Source organism: Guillardia theta, assembly GCF_000315625.1.
Source record: "Guillardia theta CCMP2712 unplaced genomic scaffold GUITHscaffold_26, whole genome shotgun sequence".
Lineage (NCBI taxonomy): Eukaryota > Cryptophyceae > Pyrenomonadales > Geminigeraceae > Guillardia > Guillardia theta.
In genome coordinates, this window is record NW_005434648.1 from 458,580 (window position 1) to 480,872 (window position 22,293).

At 53.1% G+C, this 22,293-nt stretch overlaps 8 protein-coding genes across 8 annotated transcripts; 4 read left to right on the top strand and 4 right to left on the bottom strand.

Annotated features, from left to right (window-relative positions):
* Window positions 1–264: 264 nt before the first annotated feature.
* On the bottom strand, window positions 265–2,829 carry GUITHDRAFT_106844 (hypothetical protein; the record flags this gene model as incomplete). The annotated part of the gene is made up of 9 exons (XM_005834322.1): window positions 265–303; window positions 535–773; window positions 952–1,135; window positions 1,453–1,559; window positions 1,613–1,715; window positions 1,759–1,816; window positions 2,035–2,126; window positions 2,171–2,482; window positions 2,683–2,829. 9 exons carry the CDS (start codon window positions 2,827–2,829, stop codon window positions 265–267), a joined length of 1,281 nt encoding a protein of 426 aa, XP_005834379.1.
* A 649-nt stretch (window positions 2,830–3,478) lies between these two features.
* On the top strand, window positions 3,479–6,561 carry GUITHDRAFT_137571 (hypothetical protein; the record flags this gene model as incomplete). The annotated part of the gene is made up of 5 exons (XM_005834323.1): window positions 3,479–3,671; window positions 3,874–3,947; window positions 3,977–4,238; window positions 5,056–5,255; window positions 5,581–6,561. 5 exons carry the CDS (start codon window positions 3,479–3,481, stop codon window positions 6,559–6,561), a joined length of 1,710 nt encoding a protein of 569 aa, XP_005834380.1.
* Window positions 6,562–7,007: 446 nt separating this feature from the next.
* GUITHDRAFT_69570 (hypothetical protein) lies at window positions 7,008–7,229 on the top strand (the record flags this gene model as incomplete). Its single annotated transcript, XM_005834324.1, has 1 exon — window positions 7,008–7,229. A coding segment is annotated over one exon (222 nt), but the record flags the coding sequence as incomplete, so codon positions are not given.
* A 997-nt stretch (window positions 7,230–8,226) lies between these two features.
* Window positions 8,227–8,770, top strand: GUITHDRAFT_46720 (hypothetical protein; the record flags this gene model as incomplete). The annotated part of the gene is made up of 2 exons (XM_005834325.1): window positions 8,227–8,397; window positions 8,588–8,770. Coding segments are annotated over 2 exons (354 nt in total), but the record flags the coding sequence as incomplete, so codon positions are not given.
* Window positions 8,771–9,899: 1,129 nt separating this feature from the next.
* On the top strand, window positions 9,900–11,455 carry GUITHDRAFT_106846 (hypothetical protein; the record flags this gene model as incomplete). Its single annotated transcript, XM_005834326.1, has 11 exons — window positions 9,900–10,154; window positions 10,205–10,315; window positions 10,365–10,473; window positions 10,530–10,617; window positions 10,667–10,715; window positions 10,789–10,836; window positions 10,892–10,975; window positions 11,022–11,069; window positions 11,119–11,204; window positions 11,256–11,332; window positions 11,391–11,455. The coding sequence occupies 11 exons, from the start codon at window positions 9,900–9,902 to the stop codon at window positions 11,453–11,455; spliced, it is 1,020 nt and encodes a 339-aa protein (XP_005834383.1).
* Window positions 11,456–11,581: 126 nt separating this feature from the next.
* Window positions 11,582–12,665, bottom strand: GUITHDRAFT_137573 (hypothetical protein; the record flags this gene model as incomplete). Its single annotated transcript, XM_005834327.1, has 7 exons — window positions 11,582–11,700; window positions 11,751–11,802; window positions 11,857–11,956; window positions 12,021–12,121; window positions 12,167–12,327; window positions 12,375–12,489; window positions 12,537–12,665. The coding sequence occupies 7 exons, from the start codon at window positions 12,663–12,665 to the stop codon at window positions 11,582–11,584; spliced, it is 777 nt and encodes a 258-aa protein (XP_005834384.1).
* Window positions 12,666–17,332: 4,667 nt separating this feature from the next.
* Window positions 17,333–20,655, bottom strand: GUITHDRAFT_137574 (hypothetical protein; the record flags this gene model as incomplete). Its single annotated transcript, XM_005834328.1, has 12 exons — window positions 17,333–17,476; window positions 17,590–17,631; window positions 17,683–17,745; window positions 17,802–17,864; window positions 17,908–17,967; window positions 18,018–18,062; window positions 18,243–18,281; window positions 18,330–18,416; window positions 18,654–18,792; window positions 18,989–19,056; window positions 19,119–20,132; window positions 20,563–20,655. The coding sequence occupies 12 exons, from the start codon at window positions 20,653–20,655 to the stop codon at window positions 17,333–17,335; spliced, it is 1,857 nt and encodes a 618-aa protein (XP_005834385.1).
* A 568-nt stretch (window positions 20,656–21,223) lies between these two features.
* On the bottom strand, window positions 21,224–21,920 carry GUITHDRAFT_106849 (hypothetical protein; the record flags this gene model as incomplete). The annotated part of the gene is made up of 6 exons (XM_005834329.1): window positions 21,224–21,342; window positions 21,395–21,462; window positions 21,512–21,575; window positions 21,627–21,724; window positions 21,782–21,814; window positions 21,859–21,920. The coding sequence occupies 6 exons, from the start codon at window positions 21,918–21,920 to the stop codon at window positions 21,224–21,226; spliced, it is 444 nt and encodes a 147-aa protein (XP_005834386.1).
* Window positions 21,921–22,293: the final 373 nt, after the last annotated feature.

Consider the following 22,293-nt stretch of genomic DNA (forward strand, 5'->3'; position numbering starts at 1 on the left):
TACTTTTCTTCATCAGCTGCATTTTTCCACATCATTGTCGTGTATGACGAGACTTGTTGCTGCTTGTTTCAGCGGACAACCTGACAAGCAGGGGAGCCGGCTCAATCTTTCCCCTCCTAGACAGAGGGGTCAAAGATAGAGAAGAGGGAGAGCGAGTGCAGGAGCAAGAGACAGAAATCTCGTTGGTGTCTTCGTGTACAACATGGCAACCAACAGTCGATATGCAGCGGATTGATATGAAAGCAGATATGAAGCAAAGCTCTGTTAATCACGTTCATTGTCCAAGGGATTCAAAAACTTCAACTAGGAGTTTCAGTTATCTCATTGGCTTCCCTTCACGTTGGCCCTCTGACCCTGCGCGCTCGGTGGAGCTGAAGGAGGTCTGGAGGAGGAGACAACTGGTCGTGAGCTGGACGTGAAGGGCATCCGAGAGTCTCTACCCCTCCCTCCCCTCCCGCCCCCCCTGCCTCCTCTTCCTCCTCTTCCTCCTCTTCCTCCGCTTCCTCCCTCCTCCTGCCCCTCCATCGGACGCACAGGCTTCCTCGAGGCCTCAGGAGGGTTGAAGTCTCCGACCTCAAGGCCCGGGAAGGCGCCGCATGCAGGAGCAGGAGCAGGAGCGAAGCATCCTCGGAGGTCCTCTGGGATCCCCAGGTCACTTGTAACTGTTCCCTTGATGTCTCCCACGATCGCCTCCGCCATGGCCAGCCCGCTCAGCGCGGCTCCTTGCACGCTCGGCTCGATGAGCCAGTCACCGCAGATTCCTGAAGCCGTGGCTGCGATTGAGGTGAGGAAGACAGATGAGGTAGCAGGGACAAGGGGTAGGAGAAAGTGAAGACGATGTAGGTGGAGGGGCGGGAAGTAGAAGGTGAAAGTTGGCAGCGGGAAGGGAGGAGGCACAGGAGAGGCGAGGAGGAGGGGGAAGGGCAAGGGCAGCAAGGCTAGTCTGCTCACCCCGGTCGAGGACGCAGGGCCCCCCTGTGAAGGCGTTCATAGGTACCCCTGCTCCCCAGAGCTGGACCCTCCTAGCGATGGGGCGAATGGATCCGTTCTTTAGCCCCGCGCTGCTCTCGAAGGCACGCAGCAGCTCGTCGACGATTCTCTCCTCAACGTCCTCAGGGATTGCTTCTTGGGGAACCTGGGCGGTGCAGGGTGAGGAGGAGCCGACAAAGAAAGGATGGGGGGGGAGGAGAGCAGGAGAAGAGCAGAGGAGGCAGAGGATAGAAGGGGAGGGGACGGGGAAAGTTCGATAAAATGGGGAGCTGGGAACTGGGTATGAGAAAGGGAGGAACGAGGGCAGCGCAAGACAGAGGAGGAGCGTCGAAGTGTCGGTGTTGAGGAGGTGAAATCAAAGATCAGGAGCACAGAAGTAGAGGGAGGAGGTGAGGAGGAGGAGGAGGAGAGATTGGAGAAGGTAGGGAGGTTGAGGATGGTAAGTAGGAGGAGGAAGGTCACCTTGTTGCGAGTGCCGTAATTGCGTGAGGATATGACAGTCCAGGTCTCATAGCCGCCTTCAGCCACCTTCTCCCTCTGTGCTGGGGTCGCCAGTTTACGGGTGTTATCTAGAGCACGCGGGTGAGGACGGGAGGCGTCGGAGGGTAGGGTAGTTGCCCACCTGAGACCCAGCAGAGGTCCGGGTGGTTCTTCACGAACGCTCCTTCGAACGGAAGGCCAAGGGTCCCTTCGACAGCAAACGCGAGGACCCACAGGGAGGAGAGCTGGGAAGGGAGTGAGGAGGAGACGTGGAAGGGAACGCGGAACCTGCATGAGGTCCTTGGGTGGAGCTGCGTTGCTGAACTTGCACTTGAGGAGTCGGTGCCTGCACCGAGGAAAATTTCAGAATGATTGGCAACGATGGCTGAGGGTGGGGGAGGAGGGATGTGGAAGAAGGAAGGAGCGAGAGGGAGAAGGAGGCAGGAGTATTGGGCAGGAGAACAAAGGAACAGAGGAGGAGGAGGAGGAGGAGGATGAGGATGAGGATGAGGATGAGGATGAGGATGAGGAGGAGGGGGAGGAGGAGGAGGAAGGTGATCTTACAGCGCTGGAACCTCCGCATCTCGCATCAGTCTCTCCGCGCACTTGCCGTTGTGAGCGACGACGATGTAGTCGAAGTCAGACTGTCTGCCCACCTGCCATGGCATGTCAGCAGTCCTCTTCAGCAGTCACCAGCAACCTCCGAGCTGAGCCTCCTCCTCCTCATGTTGTCACGGAACAGCCGCCACTTCCCGTCCTCCTGCCTCTCCACCACAGCCACCCACGTGTCAAGCTCAACCCGAAGGCTCTTTGACAGGTGACGGGCGATCGCGTCTATTCCCCCGACCCCAACCCAAAGCTTCGAGCTCGCTGCCAGCCCAGTGAAACTTCCCTTGTCGAGCACCCCAACCGGTCCCTTCCACTCCTGAACTACCCCGTTCTTCTCCCACTCCTCCACCAAGGCAGTGAACTTGGGATCGGTTGCCGTGAAGAACTGTGTGCTGTGATCAACCTGAACAACACGTGAGAAGATGTAAAAGTGAGAGTTGAATAAGCGGCAGAATACAAAAGACACGCATTATGATGAGATGAGTAGACAAAAACAACACATGTGTTATGATGACAAATTATGCAAGGTATGCGTGATGTTGATATAAGTATGCAAGACATGTATGATAATCAGGAGGGTATAAAGGACATGTCTCGTTCTACCTTGGCGTTCTTGGCCTTCCCTGCCGCAAACTTCATGTTCAAGATCCTGCTTGACATTCTTCCTCCCGCTGCATGCTTTCCTGTATCAAAGATCGTGACTGAGCATCCGAGCTCGGCCAGTCTCTTTCCGCACACCAGGCCAGACATTCCTCCTCCTATGATCGCTACTCTTCCATTCTCTAGTCCCTGGCCGCTGCGTCCGGGTGTCGGACGGGCCCAAGGAGCTGGTGATGCCATGGCAAGTGTACTGACTCCGACCTTGTGCAGACGTCCGCGGGAAGGGGAGCAGGTGAGGGAAAAACTTTGTGTAGAGGCGAATCGGAGGGATCGCAGGGCAACAGGAGGAGTCAGGAAGCTTGAAACCCTAGTGACACACAGGACAAGCGCAATCCATGCACGCATGTGCGATATGCTCCTGTTCACACCGAGCACGAATACAGGAGAAGGGAGAAGGGAGGAGGAGGAGGAGGAGGAGGAGGAGGAGGAGAAAGCGTCTCGTCCTTATATCAGAGTGATAATGAGTACCCGTACTCTCAGAGGACAAAATCTGGTCAGAAAGGGGGTGGGGTATCCCACACAGTAGTGCAAGAACCACAAGTGCGAAAATGGTTTGAGGATTATCGGAAGCAGGTGGGGCGAGTGGCGGGCGAAGAGGATGGAGGAGAGGAGAGCAGGGGGGCATGAAGACACTGGCAGCAAGGCACCAACAGCAGGATGAGGCCAACAACATTGCGCTTCAGCATCGTTAGCTGAAAGATCTCCACTCCAAATGTCCCGATACCGGATACGCTCTCCCATGCTCGACTGTCTTATGTGCTCCAAGACCCTCCACGTCCTCATCTTGCTCCTCCTCTGCCCTACCTTGCAGTCAGGGTCAGAGCGAGCGACGAGCTCTGCTACGGACATGCTGCTGAGGTTCACGAGGTTGAGGGGTTGTGTGCTCACCTGTCGAGGAGGAAGTGACTGGGATACCTCCGAGGATTCTAGAGGTAGCTCGGATCCCTCCCTGCACTCTCCCTTTCTTCTACTTGCCTGCCTGCCTGCCTGCCTGCCTGCCTGCCTGCCTGCCTGCCTGCCTGCCTGCCTGCCTGCCTGCCTGCCTATGTCACTCTCAGCTTTCACTTGCCTACCAGCTCATCTCCTTCCTTCCCCATTGTCCTTGCCACTGCCCGCCCAACGATGGTGTATCAGAATCCATTCATGGCGATCGGGGGTGGAAGGTTTCGCGGCTAATGGAGATGGGAGCAAACAGGGAGCAGGCAGAGGTCAGTGCGACCCTTGCCCTCCTCCCCAGCTCCTCTCTTGGTCCCCTGCCACTGACGCAGCTCCTGCTAGCGGGCTGTCGACCAAGATCCACAAGGGGACGTGGAGGACGCTGTCAGGCATGCCTGACTCTCCTCCAGCGGCCTCTGAGCCAGCCCGCAGGTGGATCATCAACAACCTCGAGGAGGAGGAGGAGGAGGGGGATGGAGGAGGAGCGCGACCTACCAGCATCATGCAGAACTACAACATCGAGCGGGGGCGGCGGACACGTGCGACCTGTGAAGCATGTAGCAGTGAGTAGAAGGCTGTGAAGAGAGCTGCTGTGTGAATGGTGTGAAATCCAGGCTTCATCAATGATGGTAGCATCGGGGTGAGTGTGAAGAAACAAATTGGCGCCGTTTCCTCCGTGTAAGTTTCCTGGTCTTGTCGTGTCTGAGATGTTTGCCGTTCATGTTTGTTGGTGCTTGTGCTGTTATTGTTGTTTTGTTGGTGGTGGTGATGAAGCAACCATAACAATGATGATGAAATTGAGGTTGAAGTTGAGGTTGTGAGCTTGCTGCTGCTGCTGCTGCTGCTGCTGCTGCTGCTGCTGCTGCTGCTGCTACTACTGAGAGACATCTCTCTCATCAGGAGCTGGTACCACTTGCATCACCTCGAAATCCCATCGTACGCCGTCGGGCGAGCGAGTGAGATCAGGGGCTACGAGTGAGCAGCGAGATCGAGGTTGAGAGGAGTGGCTGATGTTTGAATGCGCAGGAACCTTGATGCTGCTGCCAAGGTGGACGCCTGTCATGCTTTCTCTGCAGTGCGGGGGCCCTGGAGCGGATTCCGACCGTCCTCGGTTCTTTACAGAGGTTGCTCTTTCCTTTTCTCTCCTTCTTTCTCTCCCACCCTCTTCCCCCTTCCGTCTCCCTCTGCCTCCATCTTCCTCTCGCTTCCTCTCGCTTCCTCTCGCTTCCTCTCTCTTCCTCTCTCTTTCCCCCTTCCTGCTTACCGGACTCTCTCTTCTGCTGTTCATTGCTCCTTCTCCTCTTGCATCCACCTAAAGCCTCTTTCTCTTCCTCTGCCTCCTCTTGCTCCTCTGCCTCCTCTTGCCCCTCTTGCATTCAGGATTCGAGTCTCTGGTGAAAAGTTTCCGTGGGAAACCTTTCCGCAACGTGGGGAGGAAGAAGAGGGTCGAGAAGAATTTCCAGCTGCCGATCATGACGCACATTGCGAGCATGAATGCTACTTGCGTGTTTATCAAGAAGATTCGCAACTTGCGATCAAACTGTCAATTCACTCTGAGTCCTGTTGGAGATCTGTGCCGGGTGAGATGCTGTGACTATGACAAATACATGTTTTCGCGAGGAATGTATGAATGATTACGTGTGAATACTCAGCCTGAATGTTTCTGAGGACATATTTCCAATTTTTATAACTTGCTGCATGTCCTCCTTTCTTTGTCTCCCTGAGATCTGTGAATTTCACGATGCTTCAGTGTTTATTTCTGCAAGTCATTTCTACCCGGTTTGCTCATGATTACAGTTCATAATCATTGTCATGTCCGTAGTTGATCATGATTCGTTTTGGAAGACGATGATGTTTGTGATTCATCATCATTACACTGGCTCATTGCAACTCTCTTGTTGGCAGATCAGCGACGGCTCCCTCATCGTCGGGTTCGTCGAAGGAAACGCCGCGCGCGTCATCTGCCAACTCATCGCATGTCATGAGCACACCAGGTACTATCAAGCCAAGATGCTCACTCACGAGCGCATCCAAGACGACCAGCACCCTCAGGCACCAGCACAAGAGGAGGACGGGGAGGACGAGGAGACGACAGATGCCTGGACTTGCGAGGTCCGGATCGCCGGGCACTCTAGCGTAAGGAGCAGGTCACTGAAGATCCTCCGGCAGTCAACCGTCTCCTTCTCCACCCTCCCCCCCCTCCAAGTGCCCTCGGGCCCCTCCGGCACGTCAGTCGTCATCAACCGAACGTCGGCGGCGCTGCTGAACTCCCAGGAGGCACTTGAGAGTGTCATCGACGACCTTGAGAACGTCACCAGCTCCGTTGACGTGTCGCTGGTCGATATGGCGGCTCTGCACGCGCTCGGGGTTCGCTCCTCCCTGTATGACCACCAGCTGCGAGGGGTCAACTGGATGCTGAGCAGGGAGTGTCGGCAGGGAGAGGGAGGTGATGAAGGTAACAACTCGAGCATGGAGGGAAGTGCGGCACGGGAGGAGGGCGACAGAGAGGGAGAATGTCCTGAGGGGATGCTTAATGGAAATGACGGTGGGGATGGGGGAGAGTGCGGGAGAAGGTCGGATGAGGAGGAGGGGAAGGCGAACAAGGAGACTTGGAGGAAACTCTTGAGAGATGATGTCGAAGACGGCAAGAGCAAACACAATCGCAAGGAAGTCATCTCCTCCAACAACCACTCCAAGATTGACGAACTGGTTCATTCCGCCCTCTGGAAGAAAATCACCGAGGACGACGGGACGTGTTACTACGACAGTGTCATAGCAAATATCCGCCGGCCTTCAAGGCCCCACCCTGTCTACGGGGGGATCCTGGCGGACGACATGGGGTTGGGTGAGTACCTGGTGAAGTCAAGATGCCTTGTAGCAACATGACGAACTTGAGCAGGCAAGACCATTCAAATCCTCTCCCTCATCCTCAGCAACGATGCTGCTCGATCCGTCGCCGGTAAAGAGCAAGGCAGCGAAGTGACGAGCAGGACTTTGATCGTCTGCCCTGTCTCCGTCATCACAAGCTGGGAGTCGCAGATTGTCAAGCATGTTGAGAGCGGGAGGATGAAGACGATGGTGCTGCATGCCAAATACCTGCAGAGACCAGCAAACAGCTCGTCCTCTTGCCGTCTTGCAGAACATGACGTCGTTCTCACGAGCTACGAGACACTGAGGAACTTGCATCAGAGATGGCTGCGACGACAGAACTTGACTCACGTGAAGAAGATGGGTGAGTTGTGAAGATCCTTCGCAACTCCCATCTCATCCTTTGTGCAGTGCGTCAATCAGTGCAGCAAGACGCCATCGACGATGAAAACTTGAAAGTCTTCGAGATGAGATGGTGGCGAGTGATCTTGGATGAGGCTCATGCGATCAAGAACAGGAAGACAAGAAGCCACAAGGCTTGTCTGCAGCTCATGGCGACAAATCGCTGGTGTCTCACCGCAACGCCCTTGCAGAACGACGTCGATGACATCCAATCTCTCCTGCAGTTTCTTCGCGTTGAGCCTCTCGATACTTATTCCACATGGCTGCAGCATGTCAAAAAGTGAGAAGCTGCTGCAGCTCCTCCTCTTCCTCCTTCTCCTCCCTCCCTCCCTCCCTCCCTCCCTCCCTCCTCCTCGAGCACACTCCTCTGCTCATCCTCTTCCTGCGCACTTTTTGCTCCTCCTCCTCCTCCTCTGACTGACTTGCTTGCTTCGACCTCTCAGGCTCATCAAGTCTCGAAGTTCCCTGGGGATCACCCGCCTGAGAGTCGTCATGCAAGCTTTCTGCCTCAGGAGGACCAAGGCCATCCTCTCCTCCTCCCTCCCCCCGCTCTCCATCCAGACTCACACAGTCCGTCTCCACAGCCATCACCTGGACGCGTACAACCTGCTCTTCGAGTCCGCCAGCTCCGCTTTCTTCGCACTCGACGAGCATGGGGGGGCAGCGGTCCTCAGGAGGTACTCCTCCGTCCTCGAGTGTATCCTCCGCCTGCGCCAGACCTGCTGCTCCTCCCGCGGGGTCCCGCAGCAGAGGATAGAGAGGGCAAGACAGGTGATGAGGTACATAGAGGAGAGGAGGATGAGGCAGCAGGGGGAAGGAGAGCAGCCCGCCGCGAAGCTCCTCACGCAGGAGGAGGCGAACAGCATGCTGGAGAAGCTGGTGGGCAAAGAGGACGACATGGAGTGTGTGGTCTGCCTGGAGGACCTGGAGGAGGAGACGAAGCGAGTCATTCGCTCTTGCCTCCACTGCTTCTGCGAGGACTGCATCCAGAAACTCCTTGAGCTCTCCTCCGACGGCCGCGCTGTGTGCCCGCTCTGCCGACAGTCGTTCTCGAGGAGCGAAGTGTTCTCCATGAACCAGACGCGGGAGGCCCAACAGACCCTCGCTCGCAACATGTCCGAGACAGGGCAGGAGGAGGAGGAGGAGGAGGAGGCTCAGGGTGAGTTTCAGCAAGGACGGGAGGGAGGGGCTGGAGAGGAGGAGAAGACGTTGAGCCCTAAGATCCATGCTCTCCTCCTCGACGTGCAAGAGGCTCTGCAAGCGGACAGCTCAGTGAAGTCTGTGGTCTTCTCCAACTTTCTCTCCTGTCTGGACGAGACGGAAGGCGCCATGCTCTCTGCCGGCATCCCGATCTACCGCATCGATGGCAGAACCAGCATCCTCCAGCGCCGAAGGTTGATACAGGACTTTGAAGCTGCTCCTCACGGCGCCGTCCTCCTCCTCAGCACCAAGGTCAAGTTGCTTCCCTTTCTGCTCCTCGTTCTTCCCTTGCCCCCCAACCCCAACCCCAACCCCATCCGGCCGTTGCCCCTCTCTCCCGACTATCTCTCCTTGTCGCCTCTTCTCGTGTCTGCTCTTCCATGCTCTCCCTTCCTCCTCTGCTGTCCTCTCCTCTTCCTCCCTCCCGCTGATCCGCACGCAGGTCGGAGGCGTCGGCCTTTCTCTCACCATGGCCTCGAGAGGCTACATGATGGAGCCATGGTGGAACGCCGCGGTAGACGAGCAGGCGATGCATCGGCTCCACCGCATCGGGCAGACGCGTCCTGTGACCATCATCCGCTACATCTGCGAGGGAACCATAGAGCAGAGGATCATGGACATGCAGGAGAGGAAGGATTGGTTGGGGAAGGCGGCGATGATGAGGATGGAGGCAAGCGAGCTGCAGGAGATGCGGCTGCGGCAGTTCAGAACGCTGTTCATGAGGTAGAGGAGCTGCAGGAGGAGCGGGAAGGAAGAAAGCGTGGAGGAGGGAGGGGATGAGAACGGAATAGAGACTCTGCTTCCTTTGCCCCGATGTTGGTAAATCCCTTCATTTCGAACATTTACATCTTGCAACGTGAATGCTCTGGTATCATTCTTCCGCCTCCTTCCCTGCCTCCCTCTGCTCCTCATCCTCCCTGCTTTCCTCTCTTGCTCACCCTTCCTCTCTCCCTCCTACTGTCTCTTCCCAACGCTCCCCCCATCTTCCCATCTCCCCAAATCCCTCTCTTCCTCATTATCTCAGCCTCTCCCTTCCTCCCTCCCTCCCTCCCTCCTCCCTCCATACCGCTCTTGCTCTCGCATTCTCTTTCTACCTCCCTTCTTGCTATCTTATCTGCTGTTCTATTCTGTTCTGTGCTGTGCTGTGCTGTGCTCTTCCCCTCCCCTCCCTTCACGTCCCCTCCCTTCACCTGCTCTGCTCTTCTCTGCTCTCACCTCGTCCTTGAGTGCGTACTGACATGGAAGGTGAACATTTACAATAGAAGTAGGTAGGGTACACACCCCTACCCCCCTTCTCACCTTGAAGTACCCACAGATTGTCTGCCTAAATATCTTTGAAAACCCTCCAATGACGGGGTGGTGAACGTACTTGAAACGCACATGCAAATGTTGACAGGCAGGGAAGGGGGAGAAGAGGGAAGGGAGGGAAGAAGGAGCGAGAAGAGAGAGGAGGAGGTGCTACACTCATAAGGAGGACAAGAGCAGGAGGATCAAGCAACTTTCCATCTCAGCATTCTTGACATACTGACTTGACACGTAGGGTTGGAATGGAATAAGGAAGCAGGGGCAGGAAAAGTTCTCGTGTCAGCATGGTCAGATACCGCTCGGTTATCTCTTTCTTATGCGTCCTCCTCGTTCTTCTTGCCAGTCAGCATCAGGCTTCAGCGTTTGTTCACCAAGATCCTGCATATTCATTCGTGGAAACTCAAACGCAACCAAGGGCGTTCAGCAATGTTCGCAACATTTTCCATAGAATGGGCGGGAGCATCACACACAAGCTTGCGGCTCTCTCTGCCTTCCAGCTGGCTCCTGGTCAGTTTCCTTACCTGCCCATGGACCGTCTGGATGAAGCGAGGAGTCATATCAACTCGAGGATTCGCCATGCGCATTGGCAGCTCAAGAGCTTTGTTGAGACGATCCCGGACACGTTGCAAACGGCGCACAGCCATGGCATCCTTGGCCTTCTGAGGGAGAAGCTCAAGAAGTCAAGCCATCTGCCTTGTCTTGATGTGACCTTCCTCGACTCCTCTCCCTGACCTCACTCCTTACCATCATCCAGGTTGCTGGCAGTAAACCAGACCACCTGAAAGGCTTCGAGTCGCACAGATGCATCAAGTCTGGCCCGCTAGCACAGCAGGTGGACAAGGTGAATGCAGAGCTGACATCGAAGGTGTGCAGATGAGTTGAGAGGAAGAGGAGGAGCTGACGACGAGAGGCAGATCTTGAACGCCTTTTCGAAGCCTGGGTGGGTGCCCGTGACTCAAAAGGATGGTATCGAAGTTTGGAAGAGAGATGCTTCGGACATCGAGACGGGAAGCTTTCCTCAAGGTTCCCTTACATCATCTCAATGCTGTACATTTGCTCCTCATCGCTTCTCTCACAAGGTGTCGGGCCGAGGAAATCTGGCAAGGGAAAGTTCCTTTGTGTCCGCGCGCGGGGTATCATTGACGCTAACATCAACGAAGTGTACCGGTGAGCCTCCTTGCTTGCAAGTTGTATGCCCAATGACAAATGTTTGCAGATTGTTTCAGACAAATGATTACGTTCTCGAGTACAACTCGATGTGTCAGGTCTCCTAACACTGCTCACCTTTCCTTCTCGACTGTTTGTGGTTGTCATTCTGAACATATCATGTCATGTCAGGAGTGCATTGACGTCGGGTGGTTGGATCCTTCCACGAAGTTGACATGGGTGGATTCTCGCATGCAGCCCCGTCCTGAGCTCGTTCTGACTTCAAGAGTTCCAGGCGTCTAGCAAGCGCATCGGACCGATTCTTCCAAGGGACTTCGTGACGAGGTGCCACTACAGGCGGTTGAGAGATGGAACCATCGTAAACTGAGCAACAGCCTCCCTCAGCTCGCTCTGACATGTCTTAGGTGCTTGCAACCATGAGCGAACCTCTGCCCTGCGAGGAGTTCCGTCAGGTAACTCAGGTCCAAGGAGGAAGCGACATGGCTGATTCTGTTGTTCAAGGGCGGTGAATATTGCCGTATGGATGTCACTCTCGGAGGGTACCTCCTGAGACCCATCGATCACGGAACCAGGACTGAGTTCTCCATGTGAGTTTGTCTTCTCCCTCCCGAAGACTTTCTGCATGTGACGCAAGGAAGGCTCTCGCTCGCCAACCCTGGAGGAGTGCTGGATAGTCAGGTCGGTGCGATGATCTCCAACATGGTCTGTGCCACAGGTGAGCGAGTACCGTCGACTTGTCAGAATCTTTGCAGATGTTGATGTTGGGAGTGCAGGACCCATCACATTCATATCAAGCGTTCGTTCTCTGACAGCAAGACTAAAAGGAGAAATCGCGTAGACCCGGCTACCTTTCCGGGTTGTATCCGATACGAGATGGCAACCTCAAGTCATCGATACGTGTATAGTTTTTATCATCACTCTTTTATATTTCATTAGTTCTCCATGAGTACATGCCGACAACATCTCAGAACACTTTGTGCTGGCTCAAATTCACTTCCTTCTTCTCGATTTCTAAAATGTAAGCCAACCAATTCTTGCAATAGTCGGGGATGATGCTTGCATCCTTGAGCTCTTTGCGGAATTCTGCGAGGCAACAGATGAGGAGCTGCTGCAATAAAGCTTTTACAACGCACCTTGATCATCCGTCATCATCTTGTTCAGCCAATCGTTTTTGCCCTCAGCTGCCTGCATCATTTCATCAATACCGTCACTCAACATCACCCATTGACTCTTCCGTACATCTGCCAGCTTGTGCTTGCAATGAACATAACGATCATGTACTTCGACATGGGAACCCTCAATGGAAGGTTTGGCATAGAATGCATCAAAAAGCTTGAATCTGATCAGCAGACGATTTCAGCAACTTGAAATTCCTTTCCGCCTGTCATTCTTTGTTTTCTTACCTCCACTTTGAACCCCAGAACGCCTTGCCGAATCCCTTGCCCTCCCTCTCCAACTTCTGATGTGCGCGCATGAATCCCTGTATGACTATACTTCGCTCAACCTGCAAATGCATGAGATCATTCACAAGGAAACGGACAAGCTTCACCTTCGCATCGTTGAGGATGGTATTGAAAGCCTCCTTCATCAAATCGTCGATGTCCATCGTGCCCGTTCCCGAAGAGGAGGCTCTTCTCACAATCATCGGCTCGAACAAACGACAGAATTCGTCATAGCAGATGAGACCATTGTGATCATTGTCCAGAGAATCTGCATTTCAAGAATGAACCCAAGCACTTGGAGGAAACACTATATACCGAAAATAATCTCCAAGTCGTTGACTGGATCGGACAGTTGAATCTGCAGGTTGTTTCGCAAAACTATGCTAAGCTCTTCCTTCGAGATTTTCCCACTCTGGTCTTTATCCGCATCCTATGGAGTCACATCAATCAATATGGCCAAACATCAACAGGCGCTACCTCAAAAGCTCGAAGAAGCTGTGCTCTCGCCTGATCTGCTGTTGTATTGGAACAGGCAGAAGATCTTCGGCGAAAGAACATGCTCTGTTCAGCTTCAGAAGCCATGATGGATCCGGTTGGGGGAGGCATGATTGATAGAAAGAGAAAGAGACTTTCACAAATTTCTCCTTGTTCCTTCCTGTTCAACACAAACAAAAGATATCAGAAGTTTCGCTCAAGTAATCACTCCTCTCATCAGTCTGTGAACATTTTTTCAATTCATCGCCTGATTTGTTGCAGGTACAGAAACGAAAGCAGCAGCAGAGGGTGAAGACACAACATCCGAGGCGAGAACAGGGCTAGACAAGTGCGCCACCGCGTCTTCGCACAACGATTGAACCATGTCGTGAGGTGGGAGGCTGGAGAGGAAGGATTGCGAGAAGGAAGAGAAGGTGTATCAGAGCATAACGAGTTTGCGATGAGCTCTCATCGCCCCATTGGGCCAGCACGGGACTCCGAGCATGTTGTGCGAGGGGTGGTGACTTAATCCGTAGGGCCCTGTATAGTCCTCCTAGACAACCTACCCTACCTTTGCCCTCAAACCACCCCCCTATCGCCCTTGGAAAGAGGGGTAAAGGTGCAACCAGTAGGTCATTAGCACTAGCCATGTAACCACCCACCCCCTTGCTTGGCAAGGCAAAGTCAAGGAGGCAGAAGGAATCGTGACAATACAGCACTTTGAAGAAAGCTTATTGAAGTTTTGTACCTATATTTCAAACTCAAGAATTGTAATTTCAGTTTTCAAGAACTTGATTCACAATTGTGACCGGGTACGGTATGAACAGCAGGGCCTACAAGACAATTCAAGGCTACTGGCACCCACCAACCTGAATTTGGCTTTGAGTACCCCTACCTATTCGTCATACAGAAAATCACCCCACCCTTTCATAGTGTGACCATGGCTTCGACCCACCCCAGCCGTCACTGGTTGTAAGGAGAAATTCCGGGCCTACCCCTTGTTTCACAGGAGTACCCACCCCTGATTGCCAAGGTACGGTACCATGAGCAACCCTACAAATAATGATTCTACTTGGACCACCCAGTGACCCCCTGGTTTCATATCTGAAAGTACCCCACCTCGAATACATCTGACTCTCACAATACCCCCGACCTTTTTGATGAAAAAGGTGAAGCGGGTGGCGACCACGATTCGAAAGAGAGGTCGCAACATGCCAAAATCTTTCTGAAACATTTGAAAATAAAAGTCAACTTTCTATTTGAGAATGTCAACGTTGGAAAACGACGAACTCTACTGGGGTGGGGTGGGATCAACTTTCCATCTCTTCTGTCTCTGATTTACTTTGAAAACACCTCTTTTCAGTCAAATTTCTCTAAACTTACTACCTACCCTACACACTATCCTGCGTTTTCTTGGTGTTCGGACCCCTCCTTGTCGAACCCCAATGACCCCTGCAGTACCCCCCATTCTCCCTCAGTCAGCTGGGTCCCCGGTCAACCCGTTGTCTCTTCTACTCTTTTCAGTTAACTTGAATAATTTTGGATCCGGAGATGCCGTCGGGCCCCCGGGCCCGCCCCGTCAGTGTCGGGGGCAACAACAGGCGCAGCTGCGGGCGCAACTTCGATTCGGTGACTTCGAGTACCGTTACCAACCGTTACTTGAGCTCAAAGGGCGGAACCGTACTGGCCCGGTGTGGTCAGGCCCGGGCCTCCCGGACTAACTAGTCTTTACTCAAAGTTAAGTTAAAATCAGTACGAGGACAATCAGACCCAGAGAGACGGTGACTCTCACTATCGCAGGCTCGATTTCCGGAATGTTCACTGACTTGAACTCACTGTCGAAGCTTTTCAGAGCGAGAGGTAAGACTCCTCCTCCTCCTCCTCCTCCTCTGCATGCTCTTGTTCGCGTGACGATGCTCTTGACGCTGCCAACAAGGGTCGCAGAAGTCAGCAGGTGAACTCAGTAGGAGGAGGCGACTCACGAGTTTGCGGGGCTGAGGGAGGAGCATAGCGTTGCTTTTCCGGCCGGGCGCTCATAGGAAAAATTGGCAATATTTTTTTTTTTCGAAGGACCTGAGGGGTCCCTTCATTCCATGCCAATTGGGAGTACCCTCCTTTGAGAAGTCATGTGGGAGGGTAGTCGCTCTCATGAAAATCCGATCATCGTTGCTGTGCAGGGCCAAAGAGGGGTAGGGTGATTTGAATTTGGTGGCGTGGACACCTCACCACGCCAAACCAATGTAAAAGTACGCATTTTAGGAGTATCTGTGGTACCAACTTAAAATTGCAGCTCTTACATGGTACAAAATGAGGGCCAAACTGGTCGGAACTTCGACTTCCGAGAACCCCTCCATTTGACTGTTGTTGGGGGGTAGGGTAGGCATGGAGCACCCTCAACCACCCACCTTTGAAAGAATTTGAAACTGTGTAATAGGGGGTGGGGGGTAGCCCCCTTTTCTCATTCCCCAAGCCCCCTCTCCCTGGACGAGCAAGAGGCGATGAAATGGTGCCTTCCTGACTCGCGAGGATGAACCTTGATATTGAGGGACTTCGAATCCAACCCAACTGAGATAGGAATGAGATGAAGATCTCATATCACATCTGTAAGAGATGATCGAGCTTCTTTCTCAACTCTGCAGGTTGGGCCAAGGTTTGAATCATCCAGCGTGTAATGTAATATGTGCCCTTGGTTCATACAATCCGCGAGTGTACTTGCAAATATGCTTCGAAGACATGATGACATTTTTATGAACAGGTAAGGAACTAATAATGGATACACCATTGAACAGAATCAACTCTGATTGACCCTTCTTTCAAATTGCAGTGCGTTGCACGTTGCGCTCAAATGCATGATTTATGAGAAATTTGTATTCAACTGTACCTTGAGCGACTTTTCTGTCTAACAATATGTTCTCATGTCATCGCTCACTTTCAATTCTTCTAGTCTTACGGTCAGGATTCATGCACTTCACTTTTCTACAGAGGACAGGCTCACACGCACTCAACCGTTCAACGGTGCATGAAGAGACGTTTGCAAAAAGGATGACTTCACCTGCTCGCATAGATTACTGTAGAGAATTGTTGTTGATCATGAATCACTATATCCATGATCAAGTGCATTGACCATTGCATTTCCATGTTTCATGACGTAGGATGATTTTTCTGCACTTGGATTTCTTCCTCAGTCATGATGTTTCCACAACGCTTCAGAAACCTAGTCAGAAATGAAACAATGTGCAGATAAATTTGAGCATCAATAAAAATAAATGAGATGTTCTTCGAATCAATCCTGCCTTGTTTTGACGGTTCGCAATGCTGCCGTGCAGTTGTAGAGTTCTTGTCGCATGTGGCACTACAGAGGAGTGCCTTGTTCAACAGAACAAGCACTCGGTGATTGTAAAAGGATCACAAACGCTGTGAATCAATAAATAGAATTCCACATCCAGGGTATCACATCTTTATTAGAAGAGTTTCAATCAGGGTAAAAGCACAACCGACCTCCTTGTAATCAAGAACACGTTCCATCTTTTGCCTTGCGAAGGTGTATCTATGTGAACCAAGAAGCATGTGACATGTGGCCACATCATACATGCTCTACGGCCTGGAATATTGGCATCTTCAAAAGTGCTCATGTTTGCGTTGAGATCATCTGCTTGGCAGCGGCTCATTGATGAACAAAATCCGATGCAAGTTCACACCAGTAATATTTAGATGATGCATCATGTGATCAAATGGCATAGACCTTGGTGATTTGCAAAATGTTTCATCGTTCAAACACGTCCTTGAAAATCAGATGAAGAATCCTTCACGAACCACGGGACTTGCTTGTCCGACATCATTCGACAGCACTGCGGATCATGGTTGTTTCAAGCAGTCGAGCAGCTCACTGCTAAAATGCACCGTGCATTATTTATTGGCATCTTCTTGCGAGACTATCAGACATAGTCGTGCAGATATGTGTTCTTGAGCTCACAGGTGACCGTACAGCTTTTGAACAATCCAGTCACCATCTGATGATGATTCCCTGTCGTCTTGTGTGTAACCTCCATCCATTTACTCCAACTCAGTTTCCCTGTCATGCATCACAGATAGCTTAGGGTATTTTACGCTTTGGTTTCGATTGCAATGTAACCCTGTGATGGTGTTTTCACTTGTATTATTCATGCTCTTCGCTTACCAAACGATTTTTCGTGAGATTCACGAGCTCTACCAAGCACTCCTCAAGGATCATCATCTCTACACCTCAGGAATTTCCCATGAGTATGTTCGGTGAACATCTGACATCTGCACACGCTGCCGCGGGCTTGCTGTTTGCGAGCCATCGTTAGGGCAGTACAGAGCGGTGCGACGTGCCCCGTGCAAGGGGAGGCTCATGGCGTGTAGGGGGAGTTTCAAACTTGTTTATAAATTTGTACCACAAGAAGGCTTTACAACTAAGTTGGTAGACTACCCCACGATCTGACTGTAACTTGTGGGGTGTAGCCCTACTTCTCTGTTTATACTCAACCATTACACAATACAGTCTAAAATATCTTATTGGAAAACAAAATGAGAATTATAAAGCTGAATTCGAACCCTATTTCAGATTCTCAAACACGCCACCCCCAAATCTACCTAGAAAGCAGAACAACCCCCCCACGGGAAAGCATACAGCCCAAAACAGACAAATCAAAATGTCAACGCTATGACGGGGTGAGATCGCGCAAGAGGACTGAAGCTAGTGGACTTTCCATCGACAGATGCTGCAGCAGCAACAGTCAAGGAATGATACTCAAGGAAGCGCTGGAGCTGCACAGACCTCATGCCTCCTCCTCTGCGCCTCTTCGATTAGCTGCTGGAGACGAGCTGACGGGCTCGAAAGGCTTGCTCGGGCTCGCGCAGTGAGGGATGGACGGGAGTTCGAGGCCTCTGAAGGATGCGGCGACTGACCCGCTGTATGCCTGCTGCCCGCCAACGATGCACGGGAGGGGGGAGACGCGGAGCCTTCCTCCTTCCTCGCCTGCAGTTCAGCCTAGGGGCACACTGAGCCGGAAAGTTGAGGACGGGAGGGGTTTACCTGCAGCTGAGAAATGATGTTGTCTTTCTGTGTGATGACGTCCTGTCATGTCGACACTTCAGCTCCCAACGAATGGGAGAAGATGGGGGAGACCTGGAGGCGAGATATCTCTGTCGAGCTGGAGGAGAGCCGGGCCTGTAGGTCCTTGTGCTTTCCCTGCGGAGGAGGAGGGTGAGGGAAGGGAGAGCGTTCGAGGTTCGACCCTCCATCACCGTTAGCTCGCTGATCTTGGCCTGGGACTTGTGACGGACGTCATTCAGCTCCGACTGGAACGGCTGTAAGCGCAGCGAAGACAAGGTGCTGCCGTGGCTGATGCACCTCTTGACTTGCGAGCATTTCCCTGAGAGACTTGATCTCGTTCACGTCCCCTTCCTCCCCCTGTGGCTGATCGGTCAGCGCTTGATGAGAGCCGTTGAACGTCCTCTGACCTTGGCTGCCTCCAGCTCCTTGATCTTGGTTTGCAACTTGAGAATCTAGTCCCATCGGTGAGTGTCAAGGCAGAAAGCGAGAGGAGAGTCGAGAAGAGGGAGGACAGGAGAGAGAGGAGGAGAAGGGGAAAGAGTAGAAGGGATAGAGGAGAGAGGAAATGAGGGGACAAACAGTAGAGAGAGGAGCGAGGAAGCAGAAGTTGATGGGAGGAACAGAATCTCGACCCGCTTCTTGTATGCGCTATCCAATTCCATCATGGCATCCTGCAGCCACAGTCATCACCGGTGACGTCACCATTTGCAGCGGGAGACCTTGAGCGAAGTAGCAGCCATGGAGTCCAGACACACCATGCGGATCATCTGCGCAGATCTCTCGACCTCCGACATCATCTCCCTGCTCTATGGGCACATCAGAAAGCGGTGGTGATGATGAAGGAGGAGAAGGAAGATGAGCAGGAGCAGCAGCAGCAGCAGGAGCAGCAGGAGCAGCAGCAGTTGTTGTGAATAGGATGTCTTGGTAGGACGGATATGAGCGCAGGAGGAGGAGGAGCACGAAGGAAGAGGAGGAGGAGCCATGCAGGAGGGAAGGAGAAAGAACTCCAGCGGCATTCAGGTGGTGAAAGAGATAAGACTCACTGTCTTCTTGACTTCTTCTAGTCCGCTGCTGATGGGAGCGGGTTGAGCCTCAGCTGGAGGCTGGACAGAACGAGCTGCTCTGCTCTTCGTGCGATAATTCGGCCTCCTCAGTTTCTCGTCCCTCCAAGAGAATTGAGGACTGAGATGATGAAGAAGCAGAGGTGAGCAGAGGGAGATGAGAGGGGAGAGAGAAGGAGGAAGGGGAAGGCGGGAAGAGAGGAACGAGGATAGAGAGAAGGGAGGAGGAGCAGGAGTGAGGGGAGGGAGGAGTTCAGCACGGAGGCGCAAAGATTGCAGTCAGCTGGCTTGTAAGGGATGGAAACGTTTTTGCATACCTCGAGGACTTCTCGACCGCCTTGTCCATCATCTCCTGAATGTAGCCTTTCACCGGAAGGCTGCTCGTCTGCACTGCAGGTTAGCCAGCTTGCTGGTTGCAATCAGAAAAGTTGTGAGAAGCTTTCTTACGGGCTGATTTAGGTCCTCCCCTCTCCCTCGTCCTCCTCCTCCGTCTCCTCGCTCTTCATCCTCATGGAATTTCTGCGGAGGACGAATTTCGCCGGACCCATCTAGAATGACACTCTGGACAGGCTGTTTTTGAATTTGAACAATCATCTGCTCCTCCTCCTCCTCCTCCTCCTCCTCCTCCTCCTCCTCCGCCGCCGCCACCTCCTCGTGTCGTATTGAAGCAATCTGCGACTTCTCTCTGGGTTCAGGATGTACCTGTGGCTTTCCCTCCTTCTTGTCATGATGGAAAGTTTCTCGTTCCATCAGAATATCTCGCAGCCTCTTGGGATCCTTGGAATCTTCTCCCCTGCTAGCTTCCTCCATGACGCGCTGCGGATTCTCCCCTCCCTCCCTTCCCCTCCTTTCGCCACCCTCAGGGCTCGCCTTGTGATCAGAGGACTTCGAAGGATCTACCAGACGTATACAGCTGTTATCTTCCAGTCGGATCCCCTCCCTCTCCCCTTCCCCCTCTATCACACCGTTCCCTCCTCTCCCCTCCTTCTCCGTTCTCTCCATCAGCACACAGTCCGAATTGCCTCTGCAAGACAGCATACAGGACTTCACCCATCCTCGCGCTCCACTGCTGAACTTGATTGCCCCCAAATCTCCTCGTACATCGCAGTGTTTCACTTCACAGTACGCGCCTGGTTCCACCTCGATCGCCGCTCCTCCTCTTCCTCCTTCCAAGATGCAACCGATTATCACCCACCTTCCCGCCCTCACTCGGACCACTTCTCCGTGCTCTGCCTTAATCACAATCCCTGCCAACTCCCCCACTGCTTCCTCCTGCGCTTCCCCTGCATTGTCCGGCACCTTCTGATCGTTCTGAAGTATCAGAGACCCGTAGAGGATGGCCTGTCCGTCGGAGAACAGCTTCAGCGGGCAGTGGAGGACCAGGGGGTTCCCAGGGATGGAAAGTTTTGAGGAGAGAAAGAGTGAGAGGCTCCCGGCCTGCCAGTTTGCTGCCTCGAGGACCTGAAGGGAGAATCAGTCGGCACAAAGTTCTCGGGCTTCCGCCCACCTTGATCAGCTCAATCCCATTCTCAATCGTCCGCCTGCTCTGCTTGGAAGGGCCAGAAAGCTCCTGGCTCCTTGCTGGTGAGGCTGAGACGAGATTCTTACCCTCCTCCATTTCATCTCCATCCTCGTCATCGTCGTCGTCGTCGTCGTCGTCCTCCTCCTCCTCCTCGCTGCTGCTATCTCTTGGCATTTCTCTCTGTGAGTATGAAGAAGGAAAATCCTCTTCCTCTGAGAGAAGTCGAAGGTCTGCAGAGAGTCTACTTAGCAGCTTCGAGTGTGTAGGAGGTGCCGGTGACGAGAACGAAGGCTGGGAAGGAAGAGACTAACCAAAATCATATCAAGATAACAGTATTCAAACCTTCAAGGCAAGCAACAGAAACATCACCTTGTCAGTGCTGGTCTTTTCTCCCTTCATCTCCTCCTTGTCTTGATTCAATTTCGACAAGTTAAGTTTCAGATTTGGTTGTTCCGCCCTCATGCTCGATACTCTTCCTGCTCCTCCTGCACATCATCGTCAGGGATCGCGGCTGGGAATCAGCAGCCTCTTGCCATTCATCGCATGCTCGACAGGCTTAACTCTCTTGCCCGAGTCACCTGTCACGCTCTGCTCGTGTTCGAGTCAGGAAGAGGCAGTGGCATTGACGATAGGAAGAGGACTGTAGGAAGGAGTAGTGTGTGGAATGGAGGAGCAGGATGAAATAGAGGAAAGGAGGAGGAGAGAGGATCAGAGGTATCAGATGATGCAGGAGGATGTACAAGGAGGAGGAGTAGGAGGGAGAGAAGGGTAAGAGGGCAGGAAGCAAAGAAGGGTCACATGGGTCTCTCGGAGCTGTACTCTCGTTGGTGGCGGAGGGGGCGCGGCGAGTTTGGTGGCAGGAGGAGGGAGGGGTGTGCCATGCACGAGGGGAGGTGGAGTTGGAGAGCGCAGGAAGTCAATGGAGAGGCCGGCAGAGGAGCTGTCCCTCGCGTGACTCCCCTTCCCGTCCTGGGAGTAGAGGCTGACCTGCGGGTACAAAAAGGTAAGAGGACGGGGCAAGAGCGGGAATTCAGACCTCTCGCGTGTTGTTGGTGGAGGCATCGATAGGATGGGACATCATAGAAGTAGTTTCGATTCCGCCATGCCTTCTGCTCATCTCCACTCCCCTCCTCTTTGAGAGCTCCAAGCCTTCACATGCAAGTTATCATAACTCCCCGCTTCTTCCCCATCATCTTCTTACCTGGATGTCTGTTTGCTGCGAGTTCTGTGGCATCGACAACCATTCTTCCGTGCTCGTCTCTCTTCGATCTGTTTGGTTGCGTTGAGACGATTTCGTCATCTCCCAGCACCAAATGACCTTGCAGAACTGATCTCCTCTTCCTCCACGATCGTCGTGCGAGGCGTGTCTGAGATGTTGCCCTCTGGGAACGAACTTTATCAAGGAGAGAGGAGGTCGCAGCAAAGTCTCTCACCACTCGAGTCCGAGTCCGAGTCCGAGGAGACTTCATCAAAATCGAACGACCATTCTCTCGAGGCCCCTGTACCCTCGTGGATCGCTGGCTTTATGCTCCTGGGTGGGGATGTATCAGCAGATCCGCTACCTCCATCTCCTTTGTCTCTGCTTCACCTCAGTTCGTCCACGTGCTTGTGCTGGTTCAATCTGCTCCAAGAGGTCAAAGCCTTCCAACTCGTTTCCATCCTCACCCTAGAGCGTCTCGTGGGGTGACTGGAGGCTCGAGGGTATTCAGAATCCCGAACGACTTCATCGGCAATAGTGGCGCATCATCACACCATCTTCGATCATCTACACACTACTTTCCAAGACCCCACCCTTTCACTCCCATCAAACTCCGCCGACGAGGCGATGCCAGGTACCTCTCCTCCTTCTTTACCGACGTCCCATCACCACCGCACCAAAGCCGTCTTCTCCTCACTTCGCTTCACGATATTTCCTCTGCATCCTCTGTGCGCAACTTCCTGCAACAACTTGCACCTCCTCCTCCGGTGAATCCTCCCCTCCTCCCTCCCGCGTCCTTCCCATGGATCCTGCCGGGCTCCGCTGTTTTAGACGTTCTCTCTACAGAACTTTGGCTTGTTCCTCTGAAAGAACAAAATCAACTTTTGAAGTTCAACTTTTGA